The sequence below is a fragment of the Eulemur rufifrons genome, chromosome 10 (assembly GCF_041146395.1).
Source record: "Eulemur rufifrons isolate Redbay chromosome 10, OSU_ERuf_1, whole genome shotgun sequence".
NCBI classification, from domain to species: Eukaryota; Metazoa; Chordata; class Mammalia; order Primates; family Lemuridae; genus Eulemur; species Eulemur rufifrons.
This window is the reverse complement of record NC_090992.1, coordinates 15,127,228-15,148,893: the sequence shown is the minus strand read 5'-3', so window position 1 is coordinate 15,148,893 and position 21,666 is coordinate 15,127,228. Positions and strand designations below refer to the sequence as shown.

General features: G+C 34.3%; 1 protein-coding gene across 1 annotated transcript in view; it reads left to right on the top strand.

Moving 5' to 3' along the window:
- RANBP17 (RAN binding protein 17) overlaps positions 1-21,666 on the top strand; it is a 349,817-nt gene that overhangs the window by 229,211 nt on the left and 98,940 nt on the right. Inside the window, exons 15-18 of the mRNA XM_069484213.1 lie at positions 7,499-7,572; positions 8,613-8,693; positions 17,865-17,928; positions 18,020-18,128. Of these exons, the coding sequence (XP_069340314.1) occupies positions 7,499-7,572; positions 8,613-8,693; positions 17,865-17,928; positions 18,020-18,128 (328 nt within the window). The remainder of the gene's footprint in view (positions 1-7,498; positions 7,573-8,612; positions 8,694-17,864; positions 17,929-18,019; positions 18,129-21,666) is intronic.

Genomic DNA, 21,666 nt, shown 5'->3' with positions numbered 1-21,666 from the left:
CTTTCCAGTGGTGGATTTTGTTTTACCAAATTACAGCCATTTTAAAACCTGATTGATAAGTCATTTCAATAGATTGAAATAATATTTTAAAATTCACAATAATATTCGGGGGACTTTTTGTGGTATCAGTTTTGTATTAATTGATATGAGTTTCTGAGAATAAATTGGTTCAGGGAAGGTACATCATCTGATGGCAGAATACTTTATTGTTGACTTCCACAGCACTGTTAATTTTCTACATTGAGCCTCCTTACAATGTACTAAAGCACTTTGAGAAGTTATAACATCTTAAACATTTATAGAAGGCCTAAGGGTATTAACTTACTATAATTTTCTGAAGATTCATTATCCAAAATCTTAATTCATTATAACAGCTCTTATGAAAACTTATAGAACCAGTGTTTTCTTTTATTTTCTTATTTGCACAGAATGAGAGATTCATAGTTCTTTTTAATTTGTTTCATGTGGTGCTTCTGAGTACATTTCATAGAGGGCTGTTATTGAATTTCTGTGACTGTCATTATATATCCATACAACCTTTAGGAACTAATATTCTGGGTTTCCCAGTTCTGTAATCTACTTCAAATTTAAAGATTGACATAATTAGTTTCTTCAAAGTTATAACTAGAACGTTTGCAACAACACTGCAGATACCCAAGACCAAGGATTAGGATTGGAAAAAGAAAGCATAAAAATTATCACAGCACATGCTTTTATTTTTTCATTAAATTAAATTTACAATTTAAAATCTTATTGCTATTTGTATATTTATTCCCTCATCAATTTTTCTTATCTGGTTGCCTTTTAAAAACCATGTATACGATCATTTAAGCTACCTGCAAATTCACAGGCAATTATTTGTCATTTGATTAGTTGAGAAATTAGAGAATGTATTAGATCATTGAAGCATTATATACATATCCAAATGCTCTTTTCTGAAATTTATAAGAACCTTTGCAGTAAAATAAATAGGGATAAGAAAACAAACAGATTAAAAGTTTTTTAGGAGTATGCCTTCTCAAGTCTATTGTAATGATAATTTCTTATATTTCTAATGATTTGCTATATTTTGGGAACTAGAAAAATAGATGACTGGTTAAAATGGGTAATTTTTCTAGCTTCTAAGACAGTCACCATTTAGAAGTAGAAAGAATTTAGTTGGTTTTTTTTTTTTTTTGAGTTTCCTTCTATTTAATCTTCAACATAACTCCTTGAGGCTATTACTGTTATCACCATTTTATTTTTTTTAATTTGGTTTTGTATCTTGAAATTTTGAAGCAGTTGCTTTATGCCTTTATCAAATGCAATTTCTGACTGTTACTAGAATGTTAATTATTAATACAGATTTTAAGGTTTTGTTTGTTTGTTTTAACCATCTTTGTGCCATGTGAAAATCTTCAAGGTAAGTACCTCCTTATCTTTCTGTTATTTTTCATGTGAAAACTTTTGCTAAGTTTATCCAGACGTGTTCTAAAGAAGGAAAGAGAAATAGATATTTCCCCTGCCCTCAAGGAGTGCCTGCTTAAAATAGTGGAGGAAACATACATTCATGTGGAAAATTAACACTACAGAAAGATCATTTTATTATATGATACAAGAAGTATCAATAACAAGCTGGCAACAATGGATACTCTGAAGATTCAAAGGAAGAGAACTCTTCTTACTGAATCCATAGGGAGAGCTTCTTCCAGAAATATTACTTAAGCATTGAAACCACAACTTTTTAAATAACACAGTTTTGCCAGTGTTCATCCCTGATGAGTAGGCTTTTGGGTATATTATTTTTGCAGAAAAAAAAATTCTGTGTAATCAAAAAATAAAATGCCTTTTGTGGGTTGTTTTCCTTTTGTTAAAAAATTATGTGTGAAATGGAATTGGCCAAAATACACACTTTAATATTATAATCTTTTTAGTCACTTAACAAACATTTATTAAGTAGTGGGCGTGAGAGATAGAAGACAGAGCATCATCTCTGCCCTCAAGGAGCTTGTAGTCTAATAGAGAAATGCAGGCGTATTACAGAAGAAGGAAAAAAGGAAGGAGGGCTGAGGTAGGCAAAAACTTGATTGCAACGTGTGCATCTCGGACTATGTAAAACATAACCAAAGGCATAACCACTTACTCAATGTTGTATTGCCCATCCTCTGAAGGATGATAATGCAAATAGACTTAACCTCTTGTTTTTCAATTTTTGCTAATATTTCATTATAATCAAGTTATCTTAATAGATTCTGAATAAGAGATTAGGAATCTATGAACTAAAAGTGACTTTTTTTCTGTTCTTGCATTCCTATGCCAACTTCTATATACTTCCTTAAAATGGGTATTGTAATGCGGTTTCTTCTTGCTGTCATAAACATTATTTTTGGTGAAGTGATACAAGTTGTAAAAAGTATTGGAAACTCTAAATATTGTGTTATAATAATTTTCTGTAGAAAACTTTCATTGATTTGTGCTTTATAATAAATAATTGTATAGATATTTCCTCACTGAACAAATTACTTCCCACCTCCAAATTATCTATGTCTATGGGATAATTAAATTCCAAATGTTTGGAGGCATTTTTACATTATCTACATGTTCTCTGAATGATACAGTATTCTCTGAATGATAAGGTGCCCTGGAAAATGTGAGACAGTCTTTTAAAAGAAATGCTGTAATCATACATTGATTTTAAATGACCCTGTCACACGTGAAAACAAATCAGATTGTTGCTCTTAATGAGCTTTTCAATTTACTATTCAGTAGATCAGATAAGTGGATTTAAGAGGTAATGATCCTGTTTAGTACTCAAGCTTGACTGTCAGATCCTAGTAGTGGAGAGAAATCCCCAGGGACAAAAACGTTGACACAGTTCTAGATGGGATAATGGGAATCAAAGCTAATGGATGATAAAAGGAATGGTGCAAGTTACAAGGATAATTGTGGATTAAAGCACTGCCATGTGTCAATGTTGACTGTTTTTTCTAGTATATTATTGGATCAAATCTGATGCTTTGAGAAACTGTTTTGACAGCAGAGCACAACAGAGCTGCCTTCCTAGCTTCCTCCTCTCTTGAACGCTAGGAACACAATAGGAAAACTTTTCCTTGTAGAACCATCAATTTAAAAGACACATTTTTAATGTTAAAATGTAAATGTTAATAATCACATTTTAGTTATTATATTTTTATTATTCAATGTAACATGATTAAAATAAAAATTAGATTAATTCTGAGTTTTGCCATAAAAAGTAGCCCTTGTAAACTCCTGAAAATGTAAAATTTGATTTTACAAAAGTACAAAGTAGGCATCATGTTGTCCAAAACAAGAAAATTAACCAGGAGAGATCAGAAAAAGAAAGAAATAAATACAACAAAAATAAAATGGGTGAGTTGAGGCAATACCTGGTCATGTCCTTTCTAAAACCAGTGTGTCAAAACATGGAATTTATAATGAATTATATTTATAAAAATAATGTTGCATACCATTTGTGCTTTGAGATGTAGTAGAGCTAATTTAAACATATCTATTTATGATTTTGTCTTTGTAAGTGAAAGTGCCTTTAAAATTCCAGTCAGAGTTGAGGGCATACTCTGTGGCCTTGGAACACAGCAAAGTGGGCAGAGCAGGGCAGACAACAGGGTATCAGGTCCTTACTGTTGCCTGATTTTATAAACTAGGCCTATTTGAAAGATTAAGAGTGCTACTAAAATAAAGTTTCAAGACAATTGCTATAATCAACTACTAGATATAAGTTAAAAATAACAATACAAGCTTCTCTCTATAACTGATTTTCTTTTTCTGTTGTAATTTATGATTCTATGTCTTTTGTCCATGGAATCAAATATATGCTTAAAAGGAAAAAAAGTCTTCATTTTTTATTGTTCGCATAATATTCACATTATATTATAGTCCTAGTGGATCCAGACCATGACTTTTGCCATTATACATTAAACACCATGTAGTATTCACTTGACAAATGTTGCATTAGGTGCTGGAACACAAAGTATAAGACACAGTATCCTTCCTCAGGAATCTCTCAGTGTGGTAGGGGAGATAGACACCCAAACAATTACAATGTAAAAAGCACCATGGTAGAGGAATGGACCAGACATTGTGGGAACGTAAAGGGGAGTGCAATTCACTGTGCCTGGGAAGGCAAGGAAAGCTTCAGAGGAGGTCACTTGTGAATGAGAATCAGGGGAAGAGGAAGAAGAAAGCTGATTCAAGTAAAATGAACAGCATGTGAACACGTAGAAATCTGAAATTGCATGAGAAGCCTCAGTGATCCATCAGTATTTTATTGTGGCTTGAGATTGAGGGAAATGGTGGAAGATAAGGTAGGTTGGGGCCAAATTGTGAAGGGCTTTGTGTGCCATTAATCATATCAATATCAGATTTTCCAAGAGACCCAATTGTTTTTTGTTTTTCTTTTTTCTAGTTTTGTTTGTTTGTTTGTTTGTTTGTTTGTTTTTCCTGGTTTTTTTTTTTCTTTTTTCTGTTTTTTTTTTTTTTCTTTTTTCTGGTTTGTTTTCTTTTTTCTGGTTTGTTTGGTTTTTTTCTGGGTTTTCTTTTTTTTTTTTTTTTTTTGAGGAGAGGGAAAGAGAAATTTATTATTTTGCTGGAAAAGGAGGAAAATGACAGACTATCAACATAAGCAGAAATACAGTGCTTTTAAAGGGAGGGCCCACAGTTCTAGGCTATTGTCGTTAATGATTCTAATCATCCCATCTCTGCCAAAGAAAAAGCTGTGACCTTTGCCCACCTGGGAAGCCCACTGAGACCTCTGGTGCCAGGCCTGGACAGTTTAACTAAGGTATCTCCTGCAGCACAAAGAACAAAAGACATTCCCCTGCCCTTCCCAACTACCTGCCAGAGGCAGGGATGCAGGTCTCGGTTCCCAAAGACAGTGGGGGAAGTTTTAAAGAGACAGAAAACATCTTTTGCCTTTTTCTTTCCAGGCCATTCCCTCTGTTACATATTCCCCACTCTCAATTATAGGATTCCATAGCTATGGGAGGAGAGGCAATGTAATCCTCAAGCTACTTCCTGCTGAATTGGAACAACATTTCAGATGGAAGATTTTATACTTCTGTGTGTCATTGTAAAGCTTTGTCAGTATATTTATAGCAGCACATTACCAGGCAAAAAAAGTCATAAGCAACAACAATAATAATGAGGATTGACAAGGTGAAATGGACTGTTGCCTTGTACACAATGTCTAATACAGGGCTGGGTTAGAAAAGAAACATGGGACCTTTGAGTGTGGAGCTATTAGTTGCACTGTGTAGGTGATCTGAGAGACCAACTTTTGTAAATTCAGAAATCATATACAGCACCAAACAAGGTTTAGGATGACAAACCCAGCAGCAAGACAGATTAACGGAAGAGGCAATAGCCTGAAGAAATCTTCACTAAGGAGCTGTCTCTCCATCCAAACAAACAAATAGCCATGGCATCTGGACACTTCCCAAATCCGTTTCCTTCCCTTCAGCTCAGTTGAGGTTGCAGGGAGTTACATCTACTTCGGGGAGACAGAGGTAGGCGTTCTCCAGGGCTAAAACAGGCTCTGGCAGCTGCTGAGACCATCCCGTACTCTCTCACCCCAAAAAGAAGCCAGTCCTCCAAGCGAAGACCCACAGGTTGGCCCAGGGCTACTCCCCTACCTTGGGGTGCCATTTCACCAAGGTGCCCATTGCCCCACCCAGGGATGCCAAAATCTGTTACCAAAAGCTTAGCACTTGTCCAAGGGGCCACATCAGAAGAATGAGGACAGTGGTTGAGGAAAAGGAAAGAGAAATTTATTACTTTGCCAGCAAAGGATGAAAATGGCAGACTATCATCTCATAGTCCGAATTCCTCCCAATTCAAAGACTGTTATACATGAGAGAGGTTTTGGATCATGGTGAGCTAAGGGAAAGTTCCCGTTCTACATACCATTCTTCATTTGAGCCTTCCATGTGCTTAAAAGTTTCTGATTATTAAGGACTGATGATAAGTCACTACTCTAAGCTCTCTGTACTTAGCTCCCTCTTCCCCCAAACATCTTATAAGCCACAGTGATAACTTGATAACTTTAATCTTGTAAGAGTTGAAGGCCTACTCTCAGGGGCAAAGTCACAGATATATAGCCATTGAAATGCTTTTCTGTAGGGCTCAGCAGTTAGCAAAACAATCAGCAGGAATTTGAATTTCAGTATTCCTTCCCCCCCCCCCCCCCCCCCCGCCCCGCCGCCAGCCTCTTCTCTCCACCATTCTGCCCCCCACTTTCTTTCTCTCACCCTCTACATCCAAGCCCTCCTTCTCTCCCTCTCTTTCTCTCCCTTTGATTCGCTCTTACAGCCTGAGGAGGAGCCTTCCAGACATAGGAGACTCAGTTTAAAAGCCTGGAACACAAGCTTCTGGTTTGAATGGTGTTTAAAATACAAATATGAGATTTCTACAGTGAACAGCTTTCGTCCCCTGTATGGCCCTATAACTGGGTGATTTGTGGTACCCCTATGGTTTTAATCTTACCTTATGACCTGTGGCAGTATGTCAAGCTGGTGTTTAGATTTAAAAAACAAAAGGCAAAGGGAGGACAAGCTAAGTTTCCCTACATAGGAAATTAGGCAGATCAGGAGAAAGTGAGAGGACACAATCACAGGGGATCAGGTCACAGAAGAGAAATCCCATACAGCTGGTGTCTGGCAGGGATAACCTGGAATCACACCAGAGCATCAGGGAGTATGGAGGTGTCAACCCACCTCTCAGCTTTGCCAGGCTAGTAGGTAATATTCCATTGGCTGCCAGTGGCATTTTCCCACTTAAAGTGGGATATGTGTTTATAAGCTCAATGTGGCTTGGATTGAGACTGAAATGTTGCACCCCAAACTCTGCAACCAACACTCACTAATTGGAAGCTTAGTGGATTCCCAGGCCCTGATGTTTTCAACAGAGAATCCCGGAGCTTGGGATTTTATTTTCAGCATGAAAAGTAAGACCTATCTCTATTTTGGGGAAGCTTAAGAGTTAGGAGATACGTTAGGAGAATTTCTATAAATTCCGTAACTTCCTTTGATTTTCTAAATCCTTATTTTAATAACTGCCTTAAGTAGTCCTGAAGTAGTTGATATTTTGCTGAAATCTGGAATAGATGGAAATTTTTTAAATGTTGGAGCCTTTTGTTGAGGTACTCTACTTTCTAACCCTTTGCATACTCACTCCTATCTTCAAGAAAGGGGTGGTTTACCACTTGGAGAAAAAAAATTACATGGTATGGTATGAGTAAAATGGGTGTGTGGATATGTAAGTGTGTATTTATATTTCAAAACAGGAGAGATACTTTCTGGAATAAAACATTAGCAAATTTTAAAATTATAAAGTTTTTTTAAAAATCCTTCCTTTATTCTCACCACCCTCTCCCTATTTTAGTGATTACAGCAGTGCATTAAATTTTACATTTGTTGAATTCGAATAGTCTTTTGAAAATATATGTTAATGATAAAGCTTTTAACAATGAAATGTTTTCATGCAGGTATATGCCCGTATGTCAGAAGTCTTAGGAATAACTGATGACAACCACGTTCTAGAAACATTCATGACAAAAATGTAAGTTCCTATTTTGGCCTTTAATTTTTCTTTTGTTATTTTAAATCTAATAGATCTTTTTACTATGTTTAATAATATAGATATTAATTTTTAATAAAAATATTTTTAAATTATGCTTTAATTCTTAGAATGTTATTGTTCTTAATTAAAACTTAATTTCACATATTGAAAACTCACCGTCCAACAGACAATGTAATTTGTCAAGTTTCCATACAACTGCAGTGAGCAGCATCAGAACATGGTATAAAAGGATTAACAGACCTTGACTCTTCAGGTCAGTTGGACGGTATTTTTTTTTTTTTTTAATTAAAAAGAAAACACCCAGTTTCAAAGACCAACTGAAGAGATTTTTGCAAATTGGAATCACTGAGAGAGGTCTGATTGCCTTAAGACAGGGCATTCATTAGTTCCAACAGGAATCTATAGCTATCAGTGATACATTCATGGAAACTGTCCTTAAATTGTACTTATAATATTAGCAGAATTAACCAATTTCTAGTCATAGACATAACTTTGTACACTTGGGCTAGACTTGTATGCCCTCCATTTGGCACCCCACTTTATCTGTGTAACAGATAGATAGCACTCTCTTGCTTGCAGAGAACAAAGCTAGATAAACAATCATGACCATAAGAAGTGAGTTTCGGAGCCACAATTTGAGGTTCATTTTTTGGCAGTTAACTGTGAGCCTTTATTTAGACTCCCTTTGTGACTCCTACTTTCACTCCCTAAAATGTTTGTTTTCGATACAAACTTAATGTTTCTTCTTTGAAATTCTTAGGCAACTGTTTAATTCACAAAACTAAATGTATAGAATTATAGACCATTTGGAGCAATGTTTGTTGTAGATTGGTTGCATATAATTTTGAATGTGCTATAAAAAGAATAGAATAGAAAATGTTTTTGAACTGCTCTCCACTTTGTGAGATATTTGTGATTTAGATCATCAAACTTACCTAAGTTTATGTGTATTGCTTTGGTTCTTCCTATGCAAGCAAATATCTTACTTACAATTAAAGACTTTTTTTTCCCATATTTAGTGTTACAAACCTTAAATACTGGGGAAGATGTGAGCCTGTAATTTCAAGGACTCTTCAGTTCCTAAATGACCTTTCTGTTGGATATCCTTTTCACTGTATATCTAATATTATATATATAAGCCACCCAACAAGTACACTCTATTGGCCAGATATTTTCCTTATTTATGATTTTTGTAAGTTCCTTTTTAAAATAAGGCTTTTCATTTAGCCTTATTTGTAAATGCATGGTTTTGAAAGGTTTTTATTAGCTGCATACTGTGAAGCATTTAGTCAGAGTCACAAGTGAATGTGTATGGATATATAGATTCCTAACTAAAGTCATACTTATAGTCGCTCAGTTTAATAAATAGTTACATAAGAAAGTATGCAACCATCCCTTCTGGGTCTTTTTTGTCAGGAAAAAAGAAAGTATGCAATCACATGTGTTTTAGTTCATGGTTTTTCAAAGTAGTCAGAAATTCTTATTCTAAAAAAAATCATGTAACTAATTTTAAGGAGGTCAAAATGTTCTAAAAATATTACCATATAAAAACTGAATTCCTATGAGTAAATGTATTTCTAATATTTTTCAGTTGAAAAGAACATCATTTTCATTAGTTGAGAGGCACAAAGGAATAATAGGAAGAAAATAATAAGCTTTTTGACTACTTCTTTGATTATTGGCCCCACCAATCAACAACTAATCTACTCTAAAGTAGGATTTCCAAATACACATTAAATGTTTAGAATTATCTCTCTAGCAGATATTTTAAAATCTAAAACTAGGAATTATCCTTTCTTACTAGATTATAGTTGATACTGTTGTCATATTTCTACCAATGAGAGAGAACCATGTAGATTGTCATTTATATGTTAACTATCAAATATATAGGTATTGTGAAAGGTAAGTGTTGGTTTAGTTAAGCCCTAAGATTAGCTGATATTTTAATATTAGGACAAATTCTGAAAATGGGTAGCATTGAATGGAAACCTTTAATGTAGGTTCATTCTAGGAATGTGTTTGTATTAGTTAAGTTTAAAATTGTGTTCCTTGGTAAACCATAAAAGATTTCCAAAGTATTAGACACCCACTTTTGTGCTGGAATTTAATATGCAACTTTTTATTGGAAAATAATCGTCCTTGTCTGGCAAAATCCACCATGCAATATTTCTGTTAGTAGGTATAATGCAATAAAGACAGGGAGGGCTATTTATCACTACAAATTTTGAGGATTTCAGGATTCTTTTTATTATTTTAATATATTTCTTTGATATTAAATCAGAAAAATGATAAATTACACCTGTCCAGGCTGTTTTTCCTTTTTACTGGAAAGTGATGTACAACCCAATTCCAGTGGTCATTTTGGCTTTTTAAGATATGTATTTTTTCTTATTAAAAAAAAACTCAACCCGTATTTTTTCCTAATAATAATGCTGAAATACTCTTTATTTCTAACATATGAAGTGGTTTATAAGTACTTCCTAGTATTGCAAACTCTGGCCTTTTCACAGTGAATTACTTTGAGAGCACATTATCTGCAAAGAAGCCTCGGTTATTTTATAGCACTTATCTATTGTTTAGATCTACCCTATTTTTTAGGTTGAGATTGATATTTAATATAAAATTAATTTGATTTGTATTCTTTTTAGTATAATTTGCATAATGCCTAATTTATTTGTATCTGCTATTTAAACTCCTTTTTCTATAACATTAAACCTATTATACATTCTTTAATCCAAATTGTATAGCCTTTTATTTTACAAGCTGTTTATTGCTTTTGAGCACTTCTTAAAGTTAATAAAAAATCATATTTTCAGAAAACTTATTAGATAAAAGTTTAAAAGCTAAATATTTTAAATCAAGGGATACAAATGATTTTAACATGGGTACATTGATTTTTATTTTTTAACAATTATTTCAGGTTTGCATATTTAGAAATATATATTAGCTCAATTTGATTCCAGTGCTCAGTTATTTGAATTATAAATCATTATGTCCCTTCTAGCTGATCAGTCATGAAATATTTTTGAATTCATTTACATAATGGAATATGTGAGTGATATATCTATTTCGATGCAGTTACTGGTTACCTAATGCATGTTTTGTTGTTTCCAATCGATTTCTTTATTATAATGTGTTTTTTACTCTTGGTTTTGAAGCTATACATTATTTCTGTGTTAAATATAAGATGGCATTCTTCAGCAATAGAAACAGTTATGTGAGATAAAATCATCTATAGGCCCCTATTAATGGAAATGTTTATGTATTAATATTCAAAATATCTTTATTTAAAATATTAGTAACAAGTAAATGAAAAGCATGTTACCTTACTATGAAGTTTTTAAGTGTTTCTTATTTATAGTGCATGTCTTTGGATGCTTTTTGGGTTTTTTTTCTGTTTTATCTGCTTTAGGTGAACCTTCATGTTTTTGGTGCTCAAAGCCAGTCTCTGAACTTTGGTGATCTTTTGTCTGACCACTGGTTTAGAAATTGAAATCACAAAAGAATCCTCATTTTTAGAAAGTGTTTTAAAAAGCCTTAAGTTGCCTTAAGGTGGTGGTCTCAAACTTTAGGGAGCATCAGAATGTGAGTGCTTATTAAAACACATATTGTTAGGCCCCCCCTCCCCAGAGTTTCTGTTTCAGGAGATGTTCTGAGAATTTGCATTTTTAACAAGATTCAGGTGATGTTGGTGGCTCCAGGACCATACTTCCTATTTCAAGAACTTCTGCCCTTAGGTAATTAGAAAATAGAGCTGAATTATATGTCCGAAGCAGAAAAGTCCAGTATTTCTCACATAGACGCTTCTTCATAGGACTCACTAGGAAAAGACAGACTTGACATTTTTAGAGAGAGTCTACTTCTCTAAATAATAATATGGGGAGGCCGCCATTACGTAAGTCCCCAGATTATAAATGGATAGCCTGTGGAGTTTACCCCAAAATTACTGTTTGCCAAATCTGAAGCTTTTCAAATTACTAAGAATATTGTAATTTTAATATCCAGTGACCTTTTGACAGAAAGTTTATGTTTTCCAATTGGATTCATTACATAGGCATATATAATACATTTAGCAAATATATTTTAGTAACTTTTAAACATACTCTAAATTTCCAAGAATTCCTGATTCTAAATAGCTTTTTCTAACATGCAGAGCTGAAATGGCTCTGTCCAAGGGCTAGTCCTCCACAGTCAGGTTCAATACTTGGGGATCTTTCTCTCTCTTTGAAATATTTTCTGGTCATAAATTCTAGTTGCTGTGTATATGGGCAAAGGGATGAGATTGTTCAAGTGATTGGAACAAGGAAGCTACTGGGAAAACCAGATAGAGAATAAGGGTCATGCAGAGCTATCAAGTATACTTACCTGAAACGCTGAGAAAGAGGGAGAAAAGTGTTATATTTCATCCAAGATTCTGTTTGTTCATTAATCATTATTACAGGTTTTAATTCCTTTGAAAAGAATTGATCAGTATTACTGTAATTCGTTGTTTACTCAAATTTACAACAGTAACGTGTCACTTTGGGTTTCAGATATATAATAAGAAAGGAAATTTCATTCTCTATCAGGCCCTCTGTTGGTAGTTGCCCTTTATTACATAATCCTCAAAAGTTTGAGAAAACCCAAAGTATCTTTGGCTTTTTAAAAACAGACCCTATAATAGAATTCTAGAGTTCATCAATTTATTAATTTATCCAAACTCTTTTTTCATCTTATTGATACTATTAACTTCAAAATTCGCAGGACTAATATCTTCCCCATGTTATTGCAAGACCATTTACATAATTCATGGGGCCCAGTACCAAATGAAAAATGTGGAGTCCCGTGTTCAAAAATTATTAAGAATTTCAAGACCTTAACAGCAGAGCATTAAACCAAGCATGAGCCCTTCTAAGCACAGGGCCTTTTGCAAGTGTGCAGCTCACATACCCATGAAGCTGGCTCTGGTTTTCTGTGATATAAAAAAAATAATTCCTCCATTTGGCTTCAGACTAACTCTCGAAGACTTTGGGACTATCCCCTTAGTTCCTGTACACCATAATTTGGTGAATATAATTCCAGTCCACATACATCATAAATCTATCTATTCATTTATTTTAGTCATTTTTGTTTGTGTAAGTCAAAGAGTCTGTTTTCTATCAAAGCTACTTACGTGATGACCATGATTTCATTTTCAACACCATACCTTTCCCAGCTTCATTTGTCTTTGTTTTTCTTGCTTAAGTGAAGTAACTAGAACTGCATCCTTATCTAGGTATAACATTCAATCAGAGTAAAATAACGATTTTTAAGTTTAATTCCATCCTCATCTGAATGATTTACTTTATCTTATTGGCTTCTTCCAATTCAGCAAATATTTATTAAGCATTTGCTAAGTACAGGGCAAAATGACAAACCTTGCCCTCACATATTTTAAATTCTGACAGAATTGACCCTGAATCCAGACTTCATTTACTTCTCCTAAGGTGCAAAGTCAGTTGTTTTATTAACATAGTTTAAGTTACATACTAATTTTCTATATATTAAAAATAATGTGGGTACATAACATGATGATATGGCAGTTTTGATGGAGCCCTTCTTATTCAAAATCATTTAGACATAAGCTTATATACAAACCATTAAGTATACAACTTTTAAACTTACCAAGTAATATGCAAACCAGACATCCTCACCCTGTCTCTGACCTTCCCACCACTGGGATGTGAATCCTGAATGTGGTGGGGGTCAGGAAAAAGTAGAGTATGAGAGATAAAGTAAAGGTGTAAAATGAAATAAGAGTGAAGAATGGAAGTAAAATTGGATATGTCTGTTAGAGGAACTATTTATTAATAAACAGCAGTCATTCTGCTTTTGTGAAACAGTATTAAAATGCATCGCTTTATGTCACTGAATACCAGCATCTCCAGATGGTTTGTGAGAATGTTAAATAAAACTAGTTTCAGCGTGCATCCCTCAGGCATACTTCTATTAACATTTCTCATCAAAAGAAATGTTTATTTATTTGTTTTCTGTCTCTATCAGCCATGGGAAAGTTATCCCATAATTTATCTCCTCTGTTTGTTGTTTGTTTTTATACTAGAATCAGGTGTGAGAATCCTCTCTACTCCACTTCTCTAGATCTCTCATTCAAGACCTTCACCAGGTTCTTTAGCTACTTGCTTCACAAGATTACCTTCCTTGAGTATTGTTTTGATCTGATCATTTCTCTTCCCAAAAGCCCAGAATCACTTCCACTTGCTTCTTAGGTCAAGTAAAATTATTGATTTGAATTTGAGTCCTTTCACAGTACTTGACTTATTGAGTTCCCATAACTAATTTCCTGATTCACCACTCAACCACAATTTGTACTTTATACTTGGGCCAAGGAAATTTATTTTACCTTCCCCTTGACACCCTTCATTATCCTTCACTGAATCCCCACATACACCATTCTCCCTCGTTTGACATATTGTAAACTCAACTAGGTCTCTCCAGTTTTTTAGTTCCTGCTAAAGACTTAGTAAAGCCATCCTGAAATAGTCCTTTAGTGCTCACAAAATATTAATTCCTTTCATTTTCTTTCCCATCATTTATTTTTCTTAATTTTCTCACCTTGTTTTTATCTATATATCTGAGTATGAATGTATCATAGTTTAGTATTTGCTACTCCTATCTTCTATTAGATTATAAATTATTAGAGATCAAGATTTTTTTTTCTTTCCTCTATAGTTTCAAAACTTCATACAGCAGGCATTCAGAACATATTGTTACCCCTTCTGTTGAGTGACTAAGCCTTAATTCCTATTCCTTATAAATAATTCTTAGTATCCCTTAGGATGCTTCATCTTGGTTATACCTATTTGGATTTTTGAAGTCTAGTAGGGTTCATGAGCATAATCCTACTTTTGAAATAACTATATTTACATTTCAGTAAATATACTTTGTACCTATAATCTACCTACTGTAATCTCTGACATGTAATATTCTTATCTGTGAACTTTTTTCTCTTATCAGGATCTAATCCTGTCTGCCAAAACTATCTGTGAACATGTATGGCTCTTAAATATTTTCCTAGATCAGTATCATTACCCATTCTCTTGTACTTAGTGAATATCAAATATCTATTTAGTATACTACTCCAATTCTAAAACACATTTTTTCACATTTTAATACTTCCATAAATAGGGTATATCTTACAATTGATGGTATTTTAACACACTTTTTTCTTTCTTAGTAGTACATAAAATAATGGTTTTTTAAAAAACAACCAGTGGCATTTTGGATTTGATAAAATATAGTAAATACTCAGTAAAGGCCTGATACCATGAATTGAAGTCATACTTGGCACTACTGTGTTGATTAGCTACTAAAGTGTCTAGTACTTATGTAACCTACTAAATGAGTTCATTCTCAATTTAGTTATCGCTCTCTTCAAAGGATACAGATTTTCAGCCACCTGTAAGATATACTGTTCTTTCGTCCTTTTCTTGCCTTTCTTCATTTATCACACACTAGTTATCAATAAGTTTTCATCTTCCTCAGTATTTTTTATAACCACATGGATAGAGAGAGAAATTTTCTGGAAATTTTGTTTAATGGGTTACAGTCAGCCAGACCGTAGAGTCCTGAATGTGATGATGGCTCATTAATGAATCTGTCCCTCCTAAAAGAAAAGGTTTCCCTGTCCTTTCTAGGACCTGGTTCCAGTTTCAGTTGATTTTAAGAAGCTAGTGGTTTCTGGAGGAACACCAGCTTCTTCAAAATCAAATGAATGTCATATAACCAAGTAAAAAGAGTCAGACAGACCTGGATTTGAATACTGGCTCTTGAATTTACCTGTTCCGTGTGTGACATTTCCTAAATTCTCTTTCTTACTACTCAAGACTCCTAGTACTGTTGCTATTTCTGTTACCACCATACCATATGTACTGCTATGAACTGTTTGGAATAGGCCACTGAAATCTAACCTAGTACTACCATAATTTATTTAATGCTCCCACCCAACTAAAATGGCATAACTTAGAAGAACCCTAGTCTCTTAGAGAAGAATAAGATGAAAGTATAAAGATCATAAAGATGATATGTCCATTTGCCTTTTTCAAAAAACATTACAGCCTGCTTAAAGAGACAATGAATAGAATTCCTGTAAGAGAATATAAATATGAACTCTCATTTTTTTCTTTATTGAAAAATGTAAAAATTCATTCTTAATCATTTTTTTCTTTAGAATGTAATTAAAAGGCAGTGAACCTGGCCTTGGTACAAAGTGCACAGATGCAGTTCTGCAGAAAATGTGTCTTTGGCAGATGAGATTCTTCCTGTGAATGTTCTGTTTATTGCTTCCATAAATATTCTGTTGTCAAAACATGACTTGCTGTTTATTAACAGCACTGACAGGAAGAGTCCTATTAATGGCAGCATTCTTATTACCCATAGACCCTGTCACTTTTAACTTTGCAATTTTAAGAGAATTGTATTTAGTAATTGCTTAAGATATTTCCAAGTTTATTGATCCCCACCACTGTTTAACTGAGTGAAGTTTGAGTGGCAGGTCTTCTGCTCAGTGACTGAGAAAAATCATCAAATCTGCATCTTTGGAGTCAGGGAAAAACTTGATACCTATCATCCCTGATCTTGTTGTCCTTCAGCCTGCCAGAAAAACACAGCGCATGGGGCACCCACTGAGCAGTGCACTGAGGAAAATGCATGCATGCAGTCCTTGCACTTAGAAAGTTTATAGTCTAATATGGAGGTGAGCCACATATGCATGCTTAATATGCAACTGGAGCGGTTGCTTCGGAGTCAGAGGAACTTGAATCTAAATCATAGCAATTGTTTGTCTTTTGGAAAGTTGTTTTTTTTTGGTTTGTTTCTTCATCTGAAAAATAGAAGTGATACTACCTATCTCATGGAATTGTGATAATTAGCCCTGCAAATATTACACATTCTATAAATTCTCTGCATCTTCCTCTCCCCTGATTTATAATTAGCAAAGACATTTCCATCATCTGATCCTTACAGCAATCCTGGAAGGTAGTTTGGGCATAAATCTCATCCTTATTTGTTGGAGAGAGAAACTAAGGCTGAGATGGGCTAAGTATATTGCTTAGACTCATCCAGCTGATTGAATGGTATAATCAAGCCCAGGTTTCCTGACTCATGTTGCAGTTATAGTTCCACTCTTTGACACCCACACCTGAGTGACTAAAATTTAGATCAGGCTTTTCAGTGATGCTATATAGAGGCAATATACTGAGTTCTATATTTGGAGATGATGTGAAAGAGAGGAGCCAATGTTTTCATTGTAACATGAATGAAGTCATATAAGATTATTATAGCCTTCAAGAAAGACATGAATAAGTATGAGGGAATGGGTGTGAGAGATGCTCTAGCTATAGTAGAAAACATGACTATGGCAAAGTAAGAGAACAGGGTGTTTGCATATTGAGTAGATGTGCTTAGAACCCACATCATACCAGAAATTATTTAGGCTTTGTGTTCATGTTTATGATTTCTCAACTTCATTCTCATTCTGAGTTGAACTGTTCAGGTGATAATGTGGTACAGTAGAAAAAACATGGTCTTTAGAGTCCAACCTCAGTTCAGACCTCAGCACCATCAATTCATAGCTGTGTAATCTTGGGCAAGGAACTTAATTTCTCTTAGCTTCTGTTTCCTTATTTATGGAATAGAAATAAATAATATTTAACAATCTAATTGTGAAGATTAGGTGAATTAACATGAAAAATACCTTATACATAGTAGGCACTTGAGAAATATTAGTTCCTTAAAGCTGTCCTTCAACACTTAGATGATATACAATCTGCTATGTCCTCCTCTAATTATATTCTCATCTTGGATTTCTGCTAACTGAGTTTATTGTTCCTTAAAATTGAATAATTTTCTCTTTATGGCCTATTAGGGGTCTTTTATAATTATTTCATTATGAAATAACACTAAGTAAGAAGAAATTCTCAAGTTACACCCAAAATGTAAAAAGGGTCAGTTTTAATTTTCCACTATCAAGACTTTAATAGTAAAGGAGTTCTTGTCTTAATTATAAAATTCATTCTTCCTTTCCATAACTAGAATATGTATAAGGTAGAAAAAGTAATTGCACTGGTTAATAATGGATTATCATTCTTAACAGAATGAAAGACATTTCTATAGGAATACTCTTTAGAAATATTTATTCTTTATAAGTAGAAATTGATGCCACTGTAGTTCAGTGTTATTTTTGTTACATATTGATAAGATAAATATATTTCCCCAGATTCCTTAACATTTATTACCTATATCCTTTTAAAAAAACTTGTGAAGATAGATGCTGTGAAATTCATGCTAAAAAACCACACGGTAAGTCTTATTTCCTTAATTAATGACTAGAATTTTCCAGATAGTTTAGGTAAAGCATTAGTAACTTTGGTTGCTCTTTTGCTTTCATTAGAGTGAACACTTCCCTTTTCTTGGCATCAGTGACAGTTACAGTCTCAGTGACTTCAGGTGTCGAACAACCTTCTACACAGCTCTCACTCGCCTTCTGATGGTAGATCTAGGTAAGGTTAAGAATTTAAGCTCAATTAATAAGGGATAAGCAATATATTTATGTGAATAAAGAAGTGGAATACTAGTGGGTACAACACTTAACTTACTAGAATTTGTCATCTTGGACAGTTTTCTACAATTTTATAAGATTTGAGCAATCAGTTGTTAGCATCAGAGCTAATGGACGAATCTTTGCACTTAAGGTGGTATATTTCACTTCAAATAGCACTTGCGTTGATTCTTTACCTCAAAAATTTATTTTCTGCATGTCTTTCGACCCATTAATTTTACTGCTAGGAATCTAGGAATAATCTTAAACACAGAAAAGCTTTATATGCAAAGATTTTCGTCATAGTGACATTTAAACTAGAAAAAAATAGGAATGATGTAAATGTATAGGAATAAGGAATTGTAAAATTAGGGCACATCCATTTACTTGATGATGATTTCAAGACAATGCAATACATGAAATTTTGTGTCATGGTATTAAGTGAAAAGGGAAGATGTTAAACTGTGCATATGGTATGATCATGTTCAATTTAGGGGGAAAACAGTACTTCAGAAAAAAAGCCTTAAATGAAATTCTTCAAAAATGCTAAGCAGTTAGTATAGCCATTATGGAAAACAGTATAGAGGTTCCTCAAAAAATTAAAATGACCAGAAATCCCACTACTGGGTATATATGCAAAGGAAATAAAATCAGTTTATCAAATAGATATCTGCACTTTCGTGTTTACTGCATCATTATTCACAATAGCCAAGATATAAAATCAACCTAAGTGTCCATCAACAGATGAATAGATAAAGAAAATGCCATATATTTATATAGCATTTGTGTGTGTGTATATATACACACACATATATATATACACACACACATACACACACACAAAATGGAATACTATTCAGCCATTAAAAAGAAGGAAATTGCCATTTGTGACAATATGGATGAACCTGGAGGATTTTTGTTAAGTGAAGTAAGCCAGACACAGAAGGACAAATACTACATTATCTCACTCATATGAGGAATCTAAAAAAGTTGACTTCATAGAGCTAGAGAGTAGAATGGTGTTTAGCAAAGGCTGGGGAGTTTAGGGTGATGCTGGTAAAGGGATACAAAGTTTCAGGTAAAAAGGAAGGATAAGTTCAAGAGATATGTTGTAGGTAGATGGTGACTGTAGTTAAGAACAATATATCATACTCTTGAAAAATGATAAGAGAGTGGATGTTAAGTGTTCCTACCAGAAAAATGATAACTGTATGAGGTAATACATAATGTTAATTATTAGATTATTAAATATGAAATGTCCAATTTCCTTAAGTACTAAGTTTGACAGTTGATATCTCTGACATTTCACTTTGACACTTCTTGTTTTATGTTTATTGTGAAGGTACACCCTCAGTCTTTTAAACACACGGGCTTGTGATTATCTTTCAAATTTTTTTAGAGCAATTTTTGTGAAACCATGAATGAGTCAAAAATTCATGTTGTTTTTTAATATGAGTTCTGTCATGGAACTAATGCAGCACAAACAGCTCTATACATCACGGAAGTGTTTGGGAAGGATGTGGCTAATGAACGTACAGTACATGGATGGTTTAAGAAGTTCCGTGCTGGTGACTTTATCTTGAAAATGAGCCACATGGGCAACTGAGACCAAGGTGGATAATGATTAGCTGAAAGCTGTAGTGGAAGAGAATCCACCTCAACCTATGAGTGAATTAGCAGCAAGATTTGATGTTACTATTCCAACAATATTGGACCATTTGAAACAAGTCAGCAAGGTAAAGAAGCTGGATAGATGAGTTCCGCATGAATTAACTGAGCATCAGCAGAGAAATCATCTCGAAACTTGCCTTTCTTTGCTGTCACAACATACAGGAGGACCATTTCTACTCCATATTGTTATGTGTGATGAAAAATTGATTGTTTTTGTCAGTCACAAGCGTTCAGCACAATGGTTAGATAAAGATGAAGTGCCAAAACACAGTCCAAAATAGAATATTCATCAAAAAAAGTTAATGGTGTCTGGTGGTCCAGGCTGATATTATTCGCTACAGCTTCATGAAACCTGGTTAGTAAATTACAGCGGATGTCTACTGCAATCAGATGGATGAAATGATGAGGATGCTAGCTATTAAGCAGCCAAGGTTGGTCAATAGAGACAGGCCAATCTTCTTGCAGGACAACTGCTCGACCACAGGTGGCACAAACACCACTGTTTAAACTACAGAAGCTGGACTTGGAAACTCTGTCTTCCACCGTATTCACCAGACCTTGCACTAACTGACTACCACTTCCTCCAGGCTTTGGACCACTTCTTGTCAGGAAAAATATTCACTTCTCAACAAGCTGTGGAAAATGCCTTTCACAGTTTCATCGCCACTTGCTCTCCAGGCTTCTTTTAAACAACTACCGTTAAGATGGCAAAATTCTGTTGGTAGTTAAGGTGCATACTTTGATTAACTGTACTGTTTGACATATAATAAAATACACTTTTGATGTGAAATCGGACATTTCATAATCACCTAAATAGCTAGATACAGTCATTCCACAAGGTATAGGCACACCTTGGAGATATTGCGGGTTCGGTTCCAGACCACTGCAATAAAGTGAACAACCCAAAAAGTGAGTCACATAAATTTTTATTTACCAGTGCATATATAAGTTATGTTTACACTATACTGTAGTCCGTTAAGTATGCAATAGCATTATGTCTGAAAAAATGTACTTTAATTAAAAATACCTTAATTAAGAAATACTTTATTGTCAAAAAAATGCTAAGAATTCTCTGAGCCTTTTAAGTGAGTCATAATGTTTTTGCTGGTGCAGGGTCTGGCCTCAGTGATGGCAGCTGACTGAACAGGGGTGGTGGTTGCTAAAGTTTGGGTTGGCTATGGCAATTTCTTAAAATAGGGCAACCGTGAAGTTTGCCACAAAAATTGACTCTTTCTTTCACAAAATATTTTTCTGTAGCATGCAATGCTGTTTGATAGCATTTTACTCGCAGTAGGACATCTTTCAAAATTGGAGTCAATCTTCTCAATTCCTGCTGCTGCTTTATCAACTAAGTTTATGGAATATTCAGCATCCTTTGTTGTCATTTCAACAGTGTTCGGAGCATCTTCACCATGAGTAGATTCCACCTCGAGAAGCCACTTTTCTTTGCTCATCCATAAGAAGCAATTATCACCATTTAAGTTTTATCATCAGATTGCATCAATTCACTCACATCTTCAGGCTGTACTTCTAATTCTTGATCTCTTGCTATTTCTACCACATTTGCAGTTACTTCCTCCACTCAAGTCTTGAACCCCTCAAAGTCATCCATGAGGGGTGGAATCAGCTTCTTCTAAACTTATGTCAGTGTTGACTTTTTGACCTCTTTCCACAAATCATGAATGTTCTTAATGGCATCTAGGATGGTGAATCCTTTCCAAAAGATTTACCATTTACTTTGCCTAGGGACATCAGAGGAATCACTATTTATGGCACCTATAGCCTTACGAAATGTACCGCTTCAATAGTAAGAAAGACTTGAAAGTTGA